Genomic DNA, 21361 nt, shown 5'->3' on the forward strand with positions numbered 1-21361 from the left:
AGTTTTTTACTTCTTCATCACAAATCATTTTATACATCCAATATATAAAACACAACTTGCTGCTCTTTATAAGCATCAACTAACAAGTAGCAAACATGTATATTTTATATAAGAAGTAAGCTTTTACTGGCATAATGGTTAAATTGTTGGCCTCAGAAACAAGGGCAGGGTTTGATTCTCACCTTTGAAGGTAAATTGGCTAGGCTTCAAATGGTCTGCAAGGGCAGTTGCCCTAGTACTTATATATGAACCAATAATATATTTCTCTGATAAAGACTTGTACATTTAGAAGAAAAGGCTTTCTGTATATTGGACTAACTTCAATAAACAATTTTTTTATTTTTTTCAATCGATTTGTTTTGTTTACCTTTTCATTTATTTTAATTTAATTTAATATAAAAGTATGTTTACTTAACTGAAATGATCAAATATTCTGATATATTCACTTCTTACTCATTAACAAATCAAGCATTATGACTAAGTCATTCGTGCACTTCCAAGAATGTGTCCCAATACATTGAGGTTTTAACAAATCTGAAGGTGTTCATGTGTGTGTGTGTTTGTGTGTGCATGTGTGCATGTGTGCATGTGTGTGTGTGTGTCTGCATGTGTGTGTGCCAGTGTGTGTTTGTTAGTGGATTTCTAAGCATCTTTATTTAATATAGTCCATTCATCCATGCCACTTTATTATAGCCTGTCCAAGCAAAAACAGGTATGTATACACACACACACACACACACACACACACACACACACACATGCAGAAGCAATTTGAACTTTTCAGTTTCATCTACTTTCCTGTCTTTGGATTATCAGAGGAAATGGAAACCTAGGTGCAAATACACATGGACACATGGGTAACATACTAACTCATCCCTGAAAGCAACCCAGCCTGTGATTAAACTAGAGAATGAAGCACTGTGACAGCAATTCTAACCATTGTACCTGTGTGCTACCCTATTCAACACACTTCTTGCTATAATTATAGATGTATCACAATATAACTCATTTTATGCACTAGCTTCAGTTGGTAAAACTGTTAGAAAAATATGTACTAATGTATATGTTTAGTGCTTATTAGAAGCTAAAAGGATTAACACATTTCATTCTATTTTATGTACAGCTTAATTATGTATGAAATTATAAGATGCTTTTCCAAACTGCAGTATGCTTTCTGAAATTGCAAGATGCTCTCTGACCTAGTATTTGCTAGCACAGCAAAATTCGTGTTTATGCCTTTTGGAAATTTACTGAGAAGCAGATGATTATCTGCTAGGTCAGGAAAATGAATGAATAGTGAATGAATAGAACAATACTGTTTTCTATAACATGATTGAATATGAACAATCAGCTCTGTTCGTGTTATGAGAACATGCACAGCTGCGGAAGAGAAAAGCTACACCAAACAAAGACTGCTTAAAGAAATGAACTATAATCTGTACTTGCTTTGTGCTCAAATTAGCCATAGTACCTTGAATGGTAACATTGCATAGTGAGAAGTCATATCAGACCAGTGGTCATCAAGGCCACGTTGTTTTTCTTAGGAAGTTTTTTTGTAAACTTGATATGCCAGCAGAAAATCATGGACAAACAGCTGCTAGGAAATAATATTGAAAGAACTTGTGATTTGTTACATCAGCTTAGTAGGCAATGTCTTGTAAGAAATGTATAAGAATAGCTTCACTTCCTGATTCTAGTTAAACAAAGTCTGTATTAGCACGTTTTTGTCTCCTTGCAGTAAGATTAAAGTGCCTTAACCTGAACCTGCCATGTGTTTATCATTTTGAAGTCATTTTTTCCTTTGACAGATTGGTCCTTCGGACCGGAAACTCTCACTTCGCCTCAGGTCAGATGGGCCAGGTGGCATGAAACCGTACGGGGAAGAGACCACATCAGTTCTTCTGCTGTGAAAGACCTCTGACTGAATTGTTGTTCAAAAGAGGCCAGCCACTTTTCTGATCTGCGACTGGAGGACGAGTTAGTGTACGAACCAGAGACGGTCAATCACGGAGGCTCAGGTAAGGTGAGATTTATCTTTTTTCTGTTTTAGATCAGGGACTTGATTTGAATCACCTGTCAGGAGATTTGTTTTGTACAAGTCAGGGACAGAAAGATTGCAGTCTTGTCATAGATCAGGGAAACAGAATAGGTAAGACAGTTATTCTAGATAAATTGTGAAATAGAAAATTGTGGTACCACGTGAAAATAAGAAGGGTTACGTAACATTTTTAACAGTCAGAACAATATGGGTAATAAGTGCACAAAAAGTTCCCAAGATCCACCGCTAACCAAAGATGCAAAATATATGCAATTACAGTGTGCCGACAATGTTAGATACCATACAAAATGGGTTAATAAATATGAATTTACTGGCAAATTAGAAAAATCCTCGCTAATTAAACTTGTCAAACAGCTTAAAACTGATGCAAAAGGTCAGGTAAAAAAGCAACATCAATTGGGCATTCCTCAGGCACACAGGTGGATTGAGGAAGCAAATCGTAGAGAACAAAAAAGTAATAATTCAAAAGCTATGTTTCTAGATAAAGAGGACAATAATTTAGTAATAGCATCAGCCCCTCTGCCCCCTCCACTTCCCGCACCAGAATATGAAACGAGTGGACAAGCTGATCCACCTCCGCTATACCCGGCTGTCACCCCAAAGCCAAAACCATATGTCAGAGATCTCATCGAGACTAGGTCTCGAACACGTAACTTAAGAGGGAATACTGAGTTATATCAAATAAACAAAAATTCACGAGCTATAAGTGAAGAAGAGATATGTCCACTCATAGAAGTACCAAATCCTCAGGCAGGACAGGACCCGGCTCTCCTAGTATATAGACCATGGACACCAGAAGATATCCGGAAAGCCATAGAGGGAATTCCCCATCCAAAAGTTAATTTTAGAAAATTCTTAGAAGACTTACAGGGCATGAGGTTAAGTTACCATTTAAATGGAGAAGAAGTAGAAAAAGTAGTTAGACAAATCGTAGGTCCAGATTGGCACATGATCAGTGGCAACTGGAATCCCCGTGACGCAGAACACAAGCCACTCCTACATAGCAATGCAGAACTGGATAACAGAGTGAAAGGTCTAATAGACCGAATCTCTGAGAAGTGGAAGCCTAGGACAGACTGGACTTGCACTAATCAATGCATTCAACAGAAAGGTGAAACTGTTGACAGATATTATGCTAGATTATTAGAGTGTTTTACTAATCATTGTGGAATGCAGGTACTGAAGACCAGACACATGATTCCCCATATGAGCAGCAGCTAAAGAATGCATTTTTGAAAGGCAGTATTGCACCCATTAGCAGCTTTATTACAAAGCACATGGTAGATCACCGTACAAGTAGATTGCAGTCATTACTTGAATATGCAAGACATGCGGAAAGGCATTTTAATAACAAAAAGAAAACCCAAGTATTTGCTGTAGAAGATGGAGCAGAAGTTTTTGTAGTACAATCAGGGAAAAAGGGCAAGAAAAATGCCCAGGGAAACAAACAATCTGATAAACGATCAGAAGAGTTTGAAGAGAGAAAGAAAAGGGGTGAATGTTTTAAGTGGGGAAAGAAAGGACATTTAGCAAGGGATTGCAAGCAAAACAAGAAGGTAGCCATGGAAGATAAGGAGGGTGAGGACTGACTATATGATAGTCAAGAATCACTACAAGGGAGTAACCAAGAAAAGAAAAATGCAAATGTGATAGAGGGAATAGAGGATGTGATAGAAGAAATAGAGGAAGTACAAGGAATCACCGATGGTGAAGAAAGTGAAATTTTGGATTTAGCATTATTAAGCCTAGAGCTCTATTTAGAAGACACAAAACTGGAAGTTACACTTCTGGTAGACGGGAGGGAAGTCAAATTCCTGTGTGACTCAGGGGCTTCATGAACCCTGATACATCCTTCCAAACTACCAGAAAATTCAGAATCACTTGATTACATATTAGTGAAAGCAATTAATGGTCAGCTGTATCGGGAGCCACTCTCCCATAACATAGCAATAACTGACCCTGTTTCAGGGATGACCCAGAAAAGCAAAATTGTTGTTTCTGCAAAATGCCCAGTAAACCTTTTGGGCAGAGATCTTATGCAGATATTTGGCATAGCAGTAGTACCGACAATGCAGGGTACGGAAGCACACCGACAAATGGATACTTTTGTGGTGCGACTGAAGGGTGAAACATTTTATTGGTACAGCCAGGACTTAGTCATGACTGGTCCAGGGGCAGTAACCGAAGAACTGATGAACGTAGCCATCAGTAAGTCCCACTCCCTTGACATTGATAAACAGCATTTGTTGCACTATACTCTGTATTATTGTAGCACATCAGGACCTGACAAGGAATATGAGCAAGAACTGTTTAAAAACCATGCAAACAGATTAGTATTACGTAATCTGTACTGGGACATAGAAGGGAAGAGTGTAGCTAGCTGTTCATTGCCCCAGGAATTCTTTGCACTCTATAAATCTAATCGATTACCACGTTAGTTTAACTAAGGACAAGAATGTGAAATGGGTAGATCTTGGGAGAAAAAGTCACAAAGTGGGAAAAACAAACTGAGTTAGAATTGTCAGAACAGGGAGTACAGAAGCAGAAGTTAAATTGGATAATGCAGACACACTCAGCTGTACACTTGCAGTCTAGCGAGGACAGCTGATTGGCACTCTTACTAGAAGAGGAAGAAAAAGCTTTATGGAACATACCAGAAACTCTCTGGTCAACAGGAAAATCAGATGTAGGACTAATTCGAACAGCAGGACCAGTTACTATTACGCCAAAATCAGCATTTAGACCACAGAAAAGACAGTATCCCTTAAGAAAGGATGCAGAAATAGGAATCAAACCTATAATAGCAGCTTTACTTAAGGAAGGAGTACTGGTAGAATCTCCCGATTCACCATGTAACACACCCTTATTTCCTGTCAGGAAAGCAAACAGAGAATGGCATATGGTCCAAGGTTTACAAGCTGTAAATGATGCAGTAATACCTAGAGCACCTACGGTGCCAGATCCACACACCCTGTTGAATGATTTAAAGCCTCAACAGAAGTATTTTTCTGTGGTAGATATTAGCAATGCGTTCTTTTCGATACCGATACACCCTGACAGCCAACATTTGTTTGCATTCACATTTCAGGGGAAAAGGTATACATACACGCGACTACCACAGGGGTATTGTGAAAGCCCAACAATATTTACACAAGAGATGGCAAGCAACTTGGCGGGATTTAGCCCACCAAGAGGCAGCCAAATTTTACTTTATGTAGACAACATCCTGCTGGCAGCCCCCACCCAGCAAGAATGCAGAGAAGATACCATAGCATTACTACAATTTCTAGCCACTCAAGGACATAAAGTAAACAAAAACAAATTGCAGCTTTGGAGAAAGCAGGTTAAATACCTGGGATATGTAATATCCAAAGAAGGCAGAACATTAGATGAAGATAGAAAAATAGCAATTTTACAAGCACCCAAACCGACTACCAAGAAAGAAATTATGTCCTTCCTGGGCACAACTAATTTCTGTCGGAGTTGGATTCCAAACTATGCCTTAGAGTCTGCTCCACTGACCAACTTGATATACAAGAAGCCTATGGCAGCACAAGATTTATTACAATGGACACCAGAAGCAGAATCAGCTTCCTGCAAACTAAAACAACTGATAGCATCCTCATTAGTTTTAGGATTACCAAACTATCATAAACGTTTTTTCCAAACTGTAGATTGTAAACAAGGTTACATGACATCAGTGTTAACACAACAACATGGGGATAAGCAATGCCCCATAGCTTATTATTCATCACAGCTGGACCCAGTGGCACGATCCCTGCCCCACTGTGTACAAGCAGTAGTTGCAGCTGCAATGGCAGTACAGGCTTCGGCCTCAGTAGTGTTGTTCCACCCTCTCACATTGAGAGTACCTCATGCAGTCGCAATTATTTTACTTTAAGAAAAAGTAGCATATCTTTCTCCTGCTAGACATCTTTCCTGTATGACTATACTCTTGAGCCAACCTCATATGACAATTGAACGATGTACAAATTTAAATCTGTCTACCTTGCTCCCGACCCCTGCTGATGGCACACCACATAGCTGCCTGCAGGAGATTGAGCAAAAGACACTGCCTAGAAAAGATCTAACGGATGTTCCCTTGTATGATGCCGAGTTGACATATTATGTGGACGGCTCATGCAGAAGGGTTCCTACAGGACATAATCTAGTAGGATATGCAGTAGTTTCTGATACTGAGATTTTAGAAGCAAAGTCTTTGCCACACAACTTATCTGCACAAGCAGCAGAATTGATTGTCTTGACAAGGGCTTGTACCTTAGCAAAGGGTAAATGTGTGAACATTTATACTGACAGGCAGTACGCTTTTTCTACTGCACATGTTTTTGCACAACAGTGGAAAAATAGAGGAATGATAACATCTACGGGTAAACCGATTAATCATGCACAATTTATTTTAGATTTGTTAGAATCTATTAAATTACCTCAGAAAGTAGCTATTTGTAAATGTGTAGCTCACACCAAGCAACAGGATAGGATTTCAAAAGGTAATGCTAGAGCTGATACAGCTGCAAAGCAGGCAGCTTCAGCTTCTGAAGTATTTCTTTTGAGTGAGGAATTACAACCTTCTGAGATTTTAGATTTAGAAATGTTGAAAACAATGCAGACACTTACTACAAAAACAGAAAAACAGAAATGGATAAAACGAGGAGCAATTCTTGAGAAAGGGCTGTACATCTCCAAAGAAGGAAAACCAATTTTGCCATCTAACTTGTTTAGATATGCAGCTTTGTTGAGCCATGAGCAGTGCCATGTCTCAACAGGGGGGATTGTACAGTTAGTGAACTGAGTGTTCACTGCATATGGATTTACAAACTATACAAAAAATTTTTGTGCAGCATGCCATGTTTGTAACAAGCATCATGCACAAGGGGCATTGAAGCCTAAGCAAGGGAGTTTCCCAACACCACCGTACTCGTTCCATACTATTTGTATGGATTTCATAGAACTAAACAAATGTGAAAATAAGAAATATTGTCTTGTCATTATAGATATGTTTTCCAAATGGGTGGAAGCTTTTCCGACCAAAAATCCAGATGCAGCTACTGTTGCAAAAGTCCTTGTTAAAGAAATTATTCCTAGATTTGACATACCAGAAAAGATCTACAGTGACAATGGCACACACTTTGTAAATCAAACTATACAACAGTTGAGCCGATATTTCGGAATTTCCTTAAAGAACCACTGTGCATACCACCCCCAATCTGCAGGATTAGTAGAGAGGCATAATGGGGTTTTGAAAAACAAACTTAGGAAATTAATTAATGAGACTCAAAAGAACTGGGTGCACTGCCTGCCTCTGGCACTGTTGAGCATGAGAACTGTTCCAAATGCAAAGGGGTTAACTCCTTTTGAAATATTGTTTGGGAGGGCATATTATATACCTCAGTGGAAACCTCTCATGCCTGCAGACCAGGAGGCTGACAGTTCACTTGCAGAATACATGAGATGACTTTTAAGTAATAAACAACTTTTGCAGTTAAATTCTGTTTCAGATAAAGGACAAACCAGACCATCGGAAGCAGCAGTAGTCCCAGGCACGTGGGTCTGGGTAAAAGTTATCAAGAAGAAGAATTGGACCACACCGAAGTGGGAAGGGCCATACCAAGTGCTACTGTCAACACCCACTGCAGTCAAGATCGCAGAGCGAGCATCCTGGATTCATCTGACACACTATAAATTGGTTAAAAACTTTGAACTGGACAAAAACCTTGTTACTGTTATACAAGAACAAAATGACCAGATACGGAACAAATAGAAATGCTGAACAACCTCAGAAGTATTGCATGATCATTCTGTTGGCCATACTGATAACATTAATCTTTTTGTTGTGGCCTTTCCTTTTTCCAGCCACACAAGCTGAACTGAATAAACGTGAATCACTCATAGACTGGCATCTGAACTTTAATACTTACCAAGCAATTAAATATGTGTATGCTGAAACTTTTAATGTTTCGAATTGCTGGATCTGCACAGCTATACCAACAGCATACGGGGGGATTATTAATGACTGCTGTCCCCCTAGGGGTCAATTAGACCTAGGAAAATTTGATTTTTGATACTACAACTGTAAAATCACGAGACAGAATAGCATTGTACCTGCCTGTTACACAAAAGGGAATTGTGTGTTTTTACAAAAATGATACTGTTCAGGTAGGTCGGAGTTATTGTAATGTGACTGTTCCTTACAAATGGTTACCTGAGAACTGGTCCGGCAGTTGATTTTTGGGTTACCAGGTTCCGGCCATACGACACACTGCAGTCTTGCATCAGGGAAGAATTCGAAATGTCAGAGAGGTCACCAAGAAAACCGGAAATCCAATCAAAAGACCTGAAAATCCAGTGGGACGAATCGAAGCAGGCTGGAGAAACCATAATTCCATGAAAAACAAAGATAAACTGACATACATGGACTTGAGTGACACTATTATATTGTGGGCAGGTATAGCCCCTGCATATGGTGCAGTGAAATCGATTTGGGAGCTGAGAAAACTGTCGAAACTTCTCGAAGTAATGAGTAATGCAACTTTTTCTGCTCTCGAATTAATGACTGATGAACTGAACGCTATGAGAACTGTGGTGCTTCAAAACCGCATGGCTCTTGACTTCACCCTAGTGGTGAAAGGTGGTACGTGCACTTTAATAAAAGAGGAGTGCTGTTCATATATTCCTGACAACCCGCATGAGATAAACGACCATCTTGAGGTGATTCAGCAAGTGTTGGCCATGACCAAACCAGGCCCAAACCCACTGACGGACTTTTTCCAGAATTTGTTTGGGGGGTGAGGTAGCATCCTAATGAACATCCTAATTGCCATTTGTGTGGGATTACTCCTATTAGGAGTATGTGTTTGTTGTGGTATTCCCTACATGAAAAGATTGATCAAAGATTTTATAGACATGTCAGTTTCTGAGACTTTATATCAAAGTACTGAAATTGAAGAACTGTTGAAGAGTGTATCACTTTCATAAGTTTAAACTGAATGACTCTCTTAACTGCAAATTCTGAACAGAAAGAGGTTAGGAGAAGAAACAACTGTTTATGCTTTTGAAAATTGAATACAAAGTATTAACAGGGGGGAAATGTTAGAAAAATATGTACTAATGTACATGTTTAGTGCTTATTAGAAGCTAAAAGGATTAACACATTTCATTCTATTTTATGTACAGCTTAATTCTGTATGAAATTATAAGATGCTTTTCCAAACTGCAGTATGCTTTCTGAAATTGCAAGATGCTCTCTGACCTAGTATTTGCTAGCACAGCAAAATTCATGTTTATGCCTTTTGGAAATTTCCTGAGAAGCAGGTGATTATCTGCTAGGTCAGGAAAATGAATGAATAGTGAATAAATAGAACAATACTGTTTTCTATAACGTGATTGAATATGAACAATCAGCTCTGTTCGTGTTATGAGAACATGCACAGCTGTGGAAAAGAAAAGCTACACCAAACAAAGACTGCTTAAAGAAATGAACTATAATCTGTACTTGCTTTGTGCTCAAATTAGCCATAGTACCTTGAATGGTAACATTGCATAGTGAGAAGTCATATCTGATCGGTGGTCATCAAGGCCACGTTGTTTTTCTTAGGAAGTTTTTTTGTAAACTTGATATGCCAGCAGAAAATCATGGACAAACAGCTGCTATGAAATAATATTGAAAGAACTTGTGATTTGTTACTTCAGCTTAGTTGGCAATGTCTTGTAAGAAACATATAAGAATAGCTTCACTTCCTGATTCTAGTTAGACAAACTCTGTATTAGCACGTTTGTGTCTCCTTGCTGCAAGATTAAAGTGCCTTAACCTGAACCTGCCGTGTGTTGATAATTTTGAAGTTATTTTTTCCTTTGACAAAAACACAAGGGACATTTAACCCACTCAGAGGTGAACATGTGTGAGGTCATATATATTATTTCTATTATATACAAAAAAAAATGTTCTTCGTTTGATGTAGGATGACCCCAGGATATAAATCAATAAGCTAGAAAAAATGATAATAAAAATGACTGTCAAGTTTGACCTTGAATGTATAGATCTCATTTTTCTGTCACCAAAAGCTAGGGTTTTACTTTATTCTCCATGTAGATAGAGAACAATTTCTCATGTATTAAATGTATAATGATTTGACAATCTTTCAGAGAGAAATAAACTTCCTGAAAAACATAAGAAGTCAACATAATTTAGTATAATTTACCAAATCAACATCAGGTTGTTTCTGAGAATAAAATCATTCAGAATATTTAATCAAGGGTGGAATTAAAATGTAATGTTAGTACACAAGGCAATGAATATCAAGATGCTTTTGCAGTACCTTGATCATCTAAGGTCTGTGCCTCATAATAGTGGGGTAGAAAGTGTGGAAAATAGTGGTTACGGAACATATCTGTGCATTTTATGTATAACATTTATTTGCAGTTGGGATGATTATAAATAGAATGTAAAGTTTTATATTTCATTACTTACTGGTAATAAAAAAATCTATGGCAGAGCTAGCCATCTGGCAGTGTATACCTTGGCTTGAGATGATTGTCACTGCTGAAGTGACAACCTAACCTCATGTGTAAAATTGGTAAAGGGGTTGAGGATGGATGGATGGATAAAAAATGTCAACTGTTATTTTAAAGGTGTTTGATAGCTCAATGACATGTTTTCATTCTGGCTATTGAGTTTTTTGTTAGGCCGCATTAGACTTAACTTCCTGACTGCTGTACAGTACACTTGGGGGAGGAAATACATTGCAGTTGTATAGTGGAATACCCATAATGGGACACAATATGGAATGTCAAATAATAAATATGGCTGCTGTTTTCTTTGAAGCAAAGCAGCAAATCATAGATTTTTTTTAAAACCATGAAGTTGCCTCAGCAAAAATTTAAAATACATATTGTAATTTCTTGGTTTATTTTCTTTGCTCTGTGATGTGGCTATCCAGAATGTTTAAAAAGTGTGTTCAGACTTTAGTTTTTGTCACAATGCTTGCATGCACATGCATAAAACATATAAAAGCCATCACAGTGTCTTACATCAGTCCAGGGAAATGGATTATAAAATAACATTATTTAAAAAAAAGATATGACGTTTCTTTAAAATTGTCATTACATAATGGTGATGTACTATGTCAAAGGTGTAGGGAATATCACCAACTCTCCTTTGTCATGTTCCAGATTAGCAAGATCCCCAGTGGCGACTTCCTGGATGAGACAGCTCCAATGAAACTTCTTGCATGTTCACTAAAACTGACAAAAAGAAAAAGCTCCCTGCACACACCCAATGGTAACACAGTAACTGTAAATATACTTATTCCAAGGTCGTGCAGCTTTTGGCCAAGAAAGTAATTGATTATCAAATAAAAATCCAACAAACTGCAACCAGATGAAAGTGTGAATTTTAAAGAGCTACAAACCAAAAACATGCACTTTAAAAAGAATTGCAGAGCCACTCTGAGATGCTAAGTCCTGTCATTCAACGCTTCTGCTTCTGCAATATGGTTTTTGATTTATAATTTTCAAAAAAGTCTAGAAGAAAGTCTCATACTCTTAAGGTTAGAGCTGATAATTTAGTTTTTTTGGAGAGTTGTTGTCAGGGAGTTTTCCATTAGTGAACTACAATCAGCTTGATAACTGGCGCCCGTATCTCACCTGTAGTGGGAGTATCAAATTTAATTATTCAGTATGTGTCCTAGTGATGTGCAGAATATCAAAATTACTGTATTTGTACAACTTAATGGCCCATAATAATGCAGCTAAGTATGTGGTATGTACTCCTAACTCACAGTAAACTCTCAGTTAACTGGCACCCATGAGGATTGATAGATGCCAGATATCTGTAGTTTCTGCTTGCTTGAGAGTTATTATTAAAAATAGGCCTGACTAATAATGTAACCTATACTATTTGTTTGGTTTGACTTTTTCTCAAGTTGTGGAGAGAGGGACTTTATTCCTATCTTCCTTTTTAAAATTCTAAAACTCTAAAAATATAAGGTATGTTTCTGAAGGGGGGGGGGGCAGAAAGTGCAACACATGAAAATTGTGCTGTATTTCTTTGATTTTTTTTCTGGTTGCTTGAGAGTGCTGGTTGCTTGAGCTCTGGTTAACTGAGAGATTACTGTATACATTTCCCTTGCCAAGTTGACAATGAAAGGAATCTTCATATAGTTATTTATTCTGTTTATGATGCTTTACCATTTTGTTTGTTTTATAAAGTCTCTGGGATGAAGCAGGGAAGCCCGTGTTGTACACTGGAATCTTGCATATTTCTTTTCCTTAGGAAGTCAACAGTGAAATGAATCTTCAAATACTTAAGTATTCTGTGTATCTTCCCTTGCCAATGTACTGTACTATACATTTCCATGTAGCTGTATGCTATACCAGTTACCCTGCACATTTGTATGCCTCAGTGTCAGTTTTTATGTTAAGTACAATACTGAACCAAATGAAAGTAGTACGCAATATCATATGCCATGCTTGAATAAGTTTCACATCTGTGAATGTAATAGAATGATTTGTTGTAACCAGACGTTGCTTATATAATTCAGGTATAGCTTTAGTGAAATGACCCTCATTTCAGGGTGTGTAACTTTAAGTAAATTAGTAAAGGTCATTCAAATTCCCAAATCACGTGAAAAATGCACGTCCATACTGTGAGTCTTGATTAACACAGTCTAGATAAATAAATCAAAACCATTCTAAATGTTATTCCACATTGTAATACAATACTACTTTGTGCTGTTTGTTTTTTTACGTTCTGCTGTCATCAAAGTTGCAGCTGAAAAAAAATCAATCTTAAGCAGGTCTTCGGGTTTAAATAGGTTTACTTACAAAGGGAAAACAAAATGTTCAGCTTCTTGCCAAAAATGTAGGGAGTATCAGAAACCAAATATCAACATTCCAACACAGACATTCCACAGTTCATGCTGAACACAATGTTCTCCACCCTGCAGTAATTATTTATAAAAGTTCATTCTCTTTGTTCAAACAAATAAGTGTTCAAAATTAACTCCACAAGATGTTGTTCAGCTTAGTAATCCTGAACAAAGAGTGTGCTTATAATATTTTTGTCTCTATCATAATCAGGTTCTTCCAACCCTTTACAAGGCTTTCTGCAATATGCAGTGGTGTAACTTTATTCCTTCTGGCTACAGGATACGCTACAAAATTTTACTTAAAGGACACATCCTGACAGCCCCTGTCTTTGTTTGGGCATCCCAAATGGTTGCATCAGTGATAGTAGCCCTGATGTAGCTCCATAGTCATCCGACTCCTGTTCATTACCTGTTTTTCTATGATTCCCACCTGTTTCCTGTTAAAGGACAGCCCTATATGTAGTGCAATAGTAAAGGAATGTTTTTTTTCCGGCCTTTCCTGTCATAATATCACAAAAGGATGTTAAATAAACTGTAAACTATCTCTTGAACTCAGAACCAAATCTTCTTTACAATGTAACCCATAACTTAAAAAATGCTTACTGTGGTCTGTGAAGGTCATGTCTTGAACTGTAGTTGGCAATTTCAACGGCAACAGCTCGGTCAGTAACAACATCCTGAAATATGCGCGTGACAGCATTCATAGAATTTGATGGCCCAGGCGTGAAGTATGGAAATGCTGAATTTGCTTGCATGTTGGACCCCTTTAGTGAGACACCGCTAAGAACAACAGTAAAAGGAAACAACAAATACGTATGAGTTAGCTATTTTTTGCCTTCATTTAATCTTAGCCTGTCATGAATAAGCATATTGAGAAAAGTGAAATAGTGCATATCACATTCAAACAAGTCAGTTACTGCAACTTTTAGACTGTATTTCTATAACCTCAAGGTGGTTTATTGTATACTCAAAATTAATAATCCAGAGAGAGAAAGGATAATGTGCGATAATAATATAGTACTTGGTTTACAAAAATAAATACCAGAAAGCTCACTTTGCAGCATAAAATGTTATTTAAACAGTAACCGACAAGTGGGTGTGGTTATATGAGGATTTACGAATGCTTGGCATGGTTTGATGATGATGGCAAAGCCCAAGTGATTAAATTAAATAAAGCCATCCATGGGTAAATTCTCATATACACACACACCCTCATAAGTCATTGCTATTTTACAGTGACATTGTTCAAGAAATAAATTGCTTACCTTTCTTAAATAATGTCTTTGTATAATGGCGCCATAGTGTTCCTCCATGTTGTTTCCTGCTCTTCTGCATTTGCTGATGTACTGCACATGTGTATGGGACGTACATTCCCATGCTTGCACAGTACATCAGTGTTGTTCAAAAGAAGTAATGGAGACAAAAAGAATCTCCATTTTTTTGTACTATAAAATCTAGGCAGTGCAGATGTACAGGAGTCTGCCAAGACATCACAGAAATACAAGGAAAATCAGGTACGTTTCTGTTTCATTTTCTTTAGTTTTGCAGAATGTACCTGATTTTTCTTCTATTTCATCTGCTCTCCATACATATCTCTGAACTTCTTAGCTCAAGAAATGTGGACAAAGCTTTAAATAATCATAGGATCATAAGATCATAAGATCATAGGAGATTACTAGGCTTTCGACCCATGGGTCATTTTAAGCCTAGCCATTTCAATGTAATGCCATAGAAATGCTAGTCAATACTGCCTATGTCTAGGAGGGTTGTGGGCTCTATACCCTGTAAGAATTTACAGTGGCCCATCCACTCGTCCAGGTTCCTCTTGAACAGCGTCATAGAGGTGCTCTGTTTCACATGAAATGGTAACCTATTCTAAAGACATGACAGATGTTGGGAGATAAATCTGTCCCTCCAGCATGTCCTATTTAAGTCACAGGCCATATTTAGGTCACTGGAATGGGTAGCCCTATTCCCATTTGATTTACGGATATGTAGCAAGTTCATTTGGTTTGAGTCTTGGATTGCTCTATAAGCCAGGCATAAGTCTCCCCTAAGAAGTCTAATGGGAGACAAAGGCCCCAAAATAGGAACAGATTGTAAATGTTGTTCTTATAAACTGAGAAAGCTGCTAGAATGACACGATTTGTGTTAGCATGCATTGTCTGAAGGATATGAAGGGCAGATTATAAATGTTGCTGTTATAAACTTAGAAAGCTGCTGAAATAACAGGATCTGTGATAGTGTGCGTTATTTCAAGGATATGAAGTCTGAGACTCAAATCCATGTCATTATTTGTTGAATTCACTCCACACTGATTTGTCAGAAAATTACAAATTTTAAAAAGCACAGACCAAAAACATGAGTCTCAAATCTGTACAATTGAAAGGTTTGCCTCTGTAGCATGTATCAATAGAAAAAATCTGGCCACTCAATGCTACTTTAGCAGATGGAATTTTTCTTTAGGTATATGTTCGATTTACAGTGGGCATACTGGTTGATCTGTGCAGTCTGAGTCAACATTTCTGAATAACAGCAACCTGTCATTGTAAAATTTATATTTCTAATATGAAATTTCTTCTCAAAAAACGAATGTCCACTTTAATTTTAGAAATATTCTCACCTTCGTTTCTCTAATTTTACAGATATGTTCTTTGTTCAGGGTAAAAACACTGAAACAGGAAACAGATATTACTGCAACTTTTATTTTAAAAGAGCTTTTCAATTTTGTTGGTTCTAGTAACTTTTTGTCTTATTTTATGCAAGATTGGGTTTCATTTAAAGGCTTAGAAATGCAGCCATATTGAAGCAGACATACATCTTCACTGTACATTTTATGTGCAGATACAACAGAAAGGAATGTTTCAGTAACCTTCAGTCAAGTATACTTATAATAATAAAATGCTCTAACAGAATGTGCAGTCTGTTAAGTACAAACAAGCTTGGGAACCAAGATTAAAGAGGCATGTCGAAATTTATAGGGTTTTGGTATTATCAGGAGATACTCCAGATATAGTTAGTCAGTTAATTTGGACCAATATGCAGAAAATCATTGCAGTACAGTCCTCATAAGTTTGGCACAGACACTCAAGAGCAGAAGTCAGGTCAAATATCCAGCTAGCCAGAATATTACTTATATTATTCAAGAGGAAAGGAATATGAGTGCAGAAGCTAAAGATGTAATAATCCATTCTATTTCAATTTATCAGCACTGTTATTGGAGATTCTGAGTACTTGAAAGTACAAGAAGATTTGACACATAAAGGAGAGACTGACACCTGTTTAGCACAGTTCTGGGTAATTAAAAAAGACATTAATTTCAGTTTCTTCCAGATATTTCGAGTTCATTTCAATATTATGCAGCTTTTCAATTGTTAGATTGTGGAAACACACATCTTTACTTTAGAAACATAAAAATGGCATAATTATTTATAATTAGCATCTTAGATGATATTTTACACTTAAGTGTTTGTAATTAGCTGTGTAAATTTGCTAAAGGCTTAATTGCACTGTAATACAAGATAAATAAAACAAAAACAATCTGAAAACAATAATTATTTACCACCTGGATTAACTAATGACTTTCATTTAAAGAAAATACAGAGAATTCTGATATGTTGTCTAATATTCTACAAAACTGATACCTTAAAAAATTGTATCGTGAAAACATATTATTGTATGAGCTTTCAAGATGCAGCCTTTTAAATTTAAACTGTAACATATTGAAAAATCATTGTATTTACCTTACCTATTTATAAAACCTAATGGCCTACATTAGTACTTAAAGGGGACTTCAGATTCACCCACCTGCCCAGTTACCAAGCAGAATGAGCAAACAAATAAATAAAATGGGCTACAAATATGGTTCCTGAGTAGGCCAGAAGTGTTTATTACTATGTGAGCTTTAGCTCAGCATACAAAAACTGTGCAAACAACTTTATGTTTGGTAAATTAGGTGCTGGTTATGAATTTTGACAAGTTTTAGTTTTTATTTGACAGAGTTTCAGCTTACATTTTGCAGTCCATTTGAGACACAAGTATGCATAGCTGTTGAACCAAATTTTGAAGATCCACTGTTACAGGAATGTGGCACTTTTATTCAGGTTTTCTGCACTGAGGAAAGCCAGCTTCTTCATGATGTGGTAATATTAAAATTAATTATATAATGAAGGCTGATGGGGGAGTATCTTCCCTGCTGTGGAAACTTGGCAGAGCTACCTTTTATCCTCAAAAACAGTATTTCTTCATAATTCTGTATTAATTTGTTAAATGCCATTGAACAAATGATGCTCATGAGAGTGTCACATTTTTTCAAATATGGAGGACATGGACGGTGCAGTGCTGAGGATGATCACATGCTATAATATTTCCATGATCTGTCCGGCACAGTGCGCCTTGTGGAGTAGCATCTCCTTTCCTTATACCGTCAACTGCTTAAAGTCTTGAAGGTTTCTAATTGTGCAGGAACAGAGATGCAGTGCCTGTAGGTACTTCCTCAGGCTGCAACAACTCTCTTCCTGTTGCGTCATCCCAATATGCATCCAGGGTACAGCAAGTATGTATTAACTTTTATTTGTTAACTAATGCTAACATGGAACAAAAGAGAAGTTGGAAGGTGACTCTCCCTGTGACAGAGGGGAATGCAAAGAGGTTGACTAGGGCAGAACTAATGCAAGAAGGATTCAAAGTTGAAGTGCTGAACTTGATTTTAATTATTTTTCTTTACTAGGGTAATTTAATTGGGCCATAAACTTTTCTACCACAATTTGGACTATGAGGGCAGAGTATGTGTGTGTGTGTGTGTGTACACACACACACACACACACACACACACACACACACACACACACACACACACACACACACACACACACACACACACACACACTCACACACACACACACACACACACACACACACACACACACACACACACACACACACACACACACACACACACACACACACACACACACACACACACACACACACATATAGCTATATATATAGAGAGAGAGAGACAGAGAGAGAGAGATGTAAAATACAAAACTACATTTTCATATATATAATATTATTTTGGGTGTCACACATGGCTGAATGCAAGTTATGTAGAGTGGATGAAGAGTTAAATGCTGGTTCTCAAATGTAAGTTGGAGGGTATGGGTAGTGATGTTGAAACTTTCATTTATAATTACAGTTTTGGAAATGAGACTGCATTTATTACATGCAGAATAATGTCCTGGGGAGTAGTGAGGTTTAAGGAACATTAGGAAATGAGCAGTTTATGAAATGTTGCACTGAGGATAGTTATATGAAAGAACGGATATTATGTATAATGTATGCAAGTGGAAAAAGGTTAATATGTTTTTTCTTTTATATTAATGTATTTTTACTTATGTCTTTAGTGAATGTTTAATAAAGGTATTTGCAGGTTAGAGTTAGAATGATGGCTAGGAAGGGGGATCGCTTTACTGGTGTGTGTGTGCGTGTGCGTGTGTGTGTGTGTGTGTGTGTGTGTGTGTGTGTGTGTGTGTGTGTGTGTGTGTGTTCTGTGTCTGTGAGTCTTATTTGGTAGTATAGTTATGGAAAGAGTACTTTCTAACCAAATATGTAGGGTTTAGTGTGTGTGGGGGGTTGGATTTGGGTTAGGGTTGGCACAGATGAAAAATGTAGTGAAGGGGAATGTAGCCATCTCTAAAATGTTTCATCTTTGGAAGAACTGGGCAAGAAGTACTTTGCAAGTCTGCAACTCAAGGGGGGTTGTCATAGAAAGGCTTCTAGCAGAATTAGTTCCCTGTGAATGTGAACTACTGAGAGAGTGAAGCCTTTTCTAGTTGTTTACCATCAGATATGCATTACCCTGGTAAAGAGGATATGACCCTGTGCACTTTGATTGATTTGATGACACATGACAGAGAGGCTATTGACCAGAAGAGCACAGTCTCCTGATATTTTTTTATTTACCCTTTGTTGACCATGTTAGTCCCAATATGTTAGTGGCCTCTTTTCAGAGGAGACCAAAGATGGTAGTGTAAATTTGGCCATGGCATTGAAGAACTTCCCCTACTATTTTCAGTAAGTGCCACACAGGATATTTACATCCACTTGCACTACCACCAACGCAATCAAATGGGACCTCAAGTTAATGTCTTATCACAGGATGACTGTCTCATCCATACCAGTTGCTTTTTTTTTTTTTTTTTTTTTTTTTTTGCTGTTTCCAGATACTTCCTTCCTGGAATACTGCTTGCATCTCCAACAAGTTGATCTTAAGGAGGACCACACTACTTGCTCCATCTGGGACGTGAAGTCAGATACACATGCTGCAAGTGAAATGTTTCTCAGGTGATTCAGTTAAGAAGTTTAGATATTTGAAAGGAAAGGCCAACAAGAGCTTAGTAGAAGTGCTTCATCTCTCTCCAGGGCCAATGACAAGCATTTGACAGCTGGAGAATGTCCGGGTCATCATATCATGAATGTAGACCATGTCATGGTGAGCTACACTGACAGACATTTCACAGTCCAATTCACTAAGTATGTTTTTATTGATGCCAAAGGAACTCTGTACCTTCTGTCCATCTTTATCATAGCTGCTGTGATCTCATCTGAGCCTGCTGCGTTCCCTCACTTCATTTTCTTTAGTGCTATTCTTACTTCTTCTAGGGTGGACTCCTCTTCTTCTCTCATCATAGGCTGTGTCCAGGTTAGTACAGCTTCTGTGGGGTACTTCCTTCATCTGCCTTTGATATCCTGTGGATTGCTGTGCAGGTTGCTGCTGGCATTACTTACGAAGGGTGTCTGACTATCTTCTTTATCTTTCTGTCTTTGCCGTGCAACCTGATATAGTTTCTTTGTGCCACCTACTGACACACTTTCCAGAATCTGGAAGAGGGCTTCTGATGCCTTGTTCTTTGCTATTGCAACTCCTTTCTTAGCTTCTTTGTTAGCCAACCAGTATTCCTTCCTAACCTGGTCGGTCTTTTCTATCTCACATTTTCTCCAACACTCATTTCTTTTGATGACTTCCTGGACTTCTGCATTCCACCACCAACTTTCCTTATGTACCTTATTTCCAAACCTGGAGTGGCCACATACTTGTCTTATAGTCCCCACACCTGCTGTTTTGAGGTGCTGCCATTCATCTTCAGCTCCTCCTATTTCCTCTTCTTGAGGTGCTAGAGCTCTGAGTATTTCCTTGAACTGTTGTACATTCTCGCCAGTCAACTTCTAGGTCTTCAGCCTGGTCTCTGTTGACCTTAGAGCTTTCTCTGACCAGTGCTTGCAGATTATTGTGGCAACCAGTAATTTATGCTGTGGGCAGATTGCTTTCCAGATATCAATCATTCTTCCCCACTGCTCTTTCATTACTAGGCAATAGCTTACCTGAGTTGTATGTTGGCCACTCTTGTATGTGACCAAAATGGATTACGGAGAAGAAAAAATCACTAATAATCACAAAATCTCAATACCAGGATTCAATAAAGGCAGTTCCACAGCTTCGTAGAAAAAAGGCCAGTTTAATGAATTCTTTTAAAAAAATTTTCAGTCAACAAACAACAAAATAAACGCTGTATAGTTTCCACTTTTATTAACACCACAGCATGACAGTGTTCAAGTAAATCCAAGCAGAAAGATTTAGCGCTTTCATTTCCATGACAGGAAACTTCGTCAGAATAACACATGTATTCCTGCTTGCTAATTTATATGATTTTAACTCAATTAATCCATTATTCAATTTATTGTAATCTATTAATTAAAGTTAAAATGCGGTTATTAACAACAGAAACCAGAAGAAACTTTTTAAATCGTTTTAAAATCATTTGTATGTGATCTTGTGACTGTCTCTCTTTCTGAACCCTGTGTTGGCTACTATCAAGCCATTTTCCAGAAAGAAGCATAGAATGACCACTCCCTCTTTATTCGTGTTGCCCCACCCATGTGGACCCAGGCAGTCCTCGTGTCCTGTTCTGCCTGTCCTGATATATTCATTCAAGTCACCCATTATCAACACCAATTCATGTTGCCTTGCTTTATCTAGTAGGTCCTGCAACTGCTGTTTAAATGCATTCTTTTCCTCACTATCACAATCTTGCTGTGGGGCATAGGTTGAGATTATTAATACTACCCTATCATTGCACTGGAGTCTGACTGCCACGAGTCTGTCACTAATTCTGATGACAACCCTCATTGCCTTCTGAAGCCTTTCTCTCACCACAATTCCCACATCATTTCTGGCCTGTCCTTTTCCTGAATAGTAGACTCTGGATCCCAAGCCAAATGGTTTTGCTAGACTGCCCTTCCATCTTGTCTCTTGGATACATAGGCTGTCCAGCCTCCTCAGTACCATCATGTCACCCACTTTCAGACACCATCCTGTTAGTGAAACTACACTAAGTTTAGCAATTCTTAGTTCATGTTT

The 21361-nt window shown here is 37.8% G+C and overlaps 1 protein-coding gene across 2 annotated transcripts in view; it reads right to left on the bottom strand.

Annotated features, from left to right (window-relative positions):
• LOC122795767 (DELTA-thalatoxin-Avl1a-like) overlaps positions 1–21361 on the bottom strand; it is a 93532-nt gene that overhangs the window by 49206 nt on the left and 22965 nt on the right. The window contains exon 2 of one of the 2 annotated variants that reach the window (XM_044064089.1): positions 13546–13722. In XM_044064089.1, the coding sequence (XP_043920024.1) occupies positions 13546–13697 (152 nt within the window). In that variant the 5' untranslated portion in view covers positions 13698–13722. Of the gene's footprint in view, positions 1–13545; positions 13761–21361 lie in introns of those variants that run through there. The other variant, XM_044064088.1, reaches the window with a different exon arrangement.

The sequence above is a fragment of the Protopterus annectens genome, chromosome 2.part2 (assembly GCF_019279795.1).
Source record: "Protopterus annectens isolate FY-2018-M chromosome 2.part2, PAN1.0, whole genome shotgun sequence".
Taxonomy (NCBI): domain Eukaryota; kingdom Metazoa; phylum Chordata; order Ceratodontiformes; family Protopteridae; genus Protopterus; species Protopterus annectens.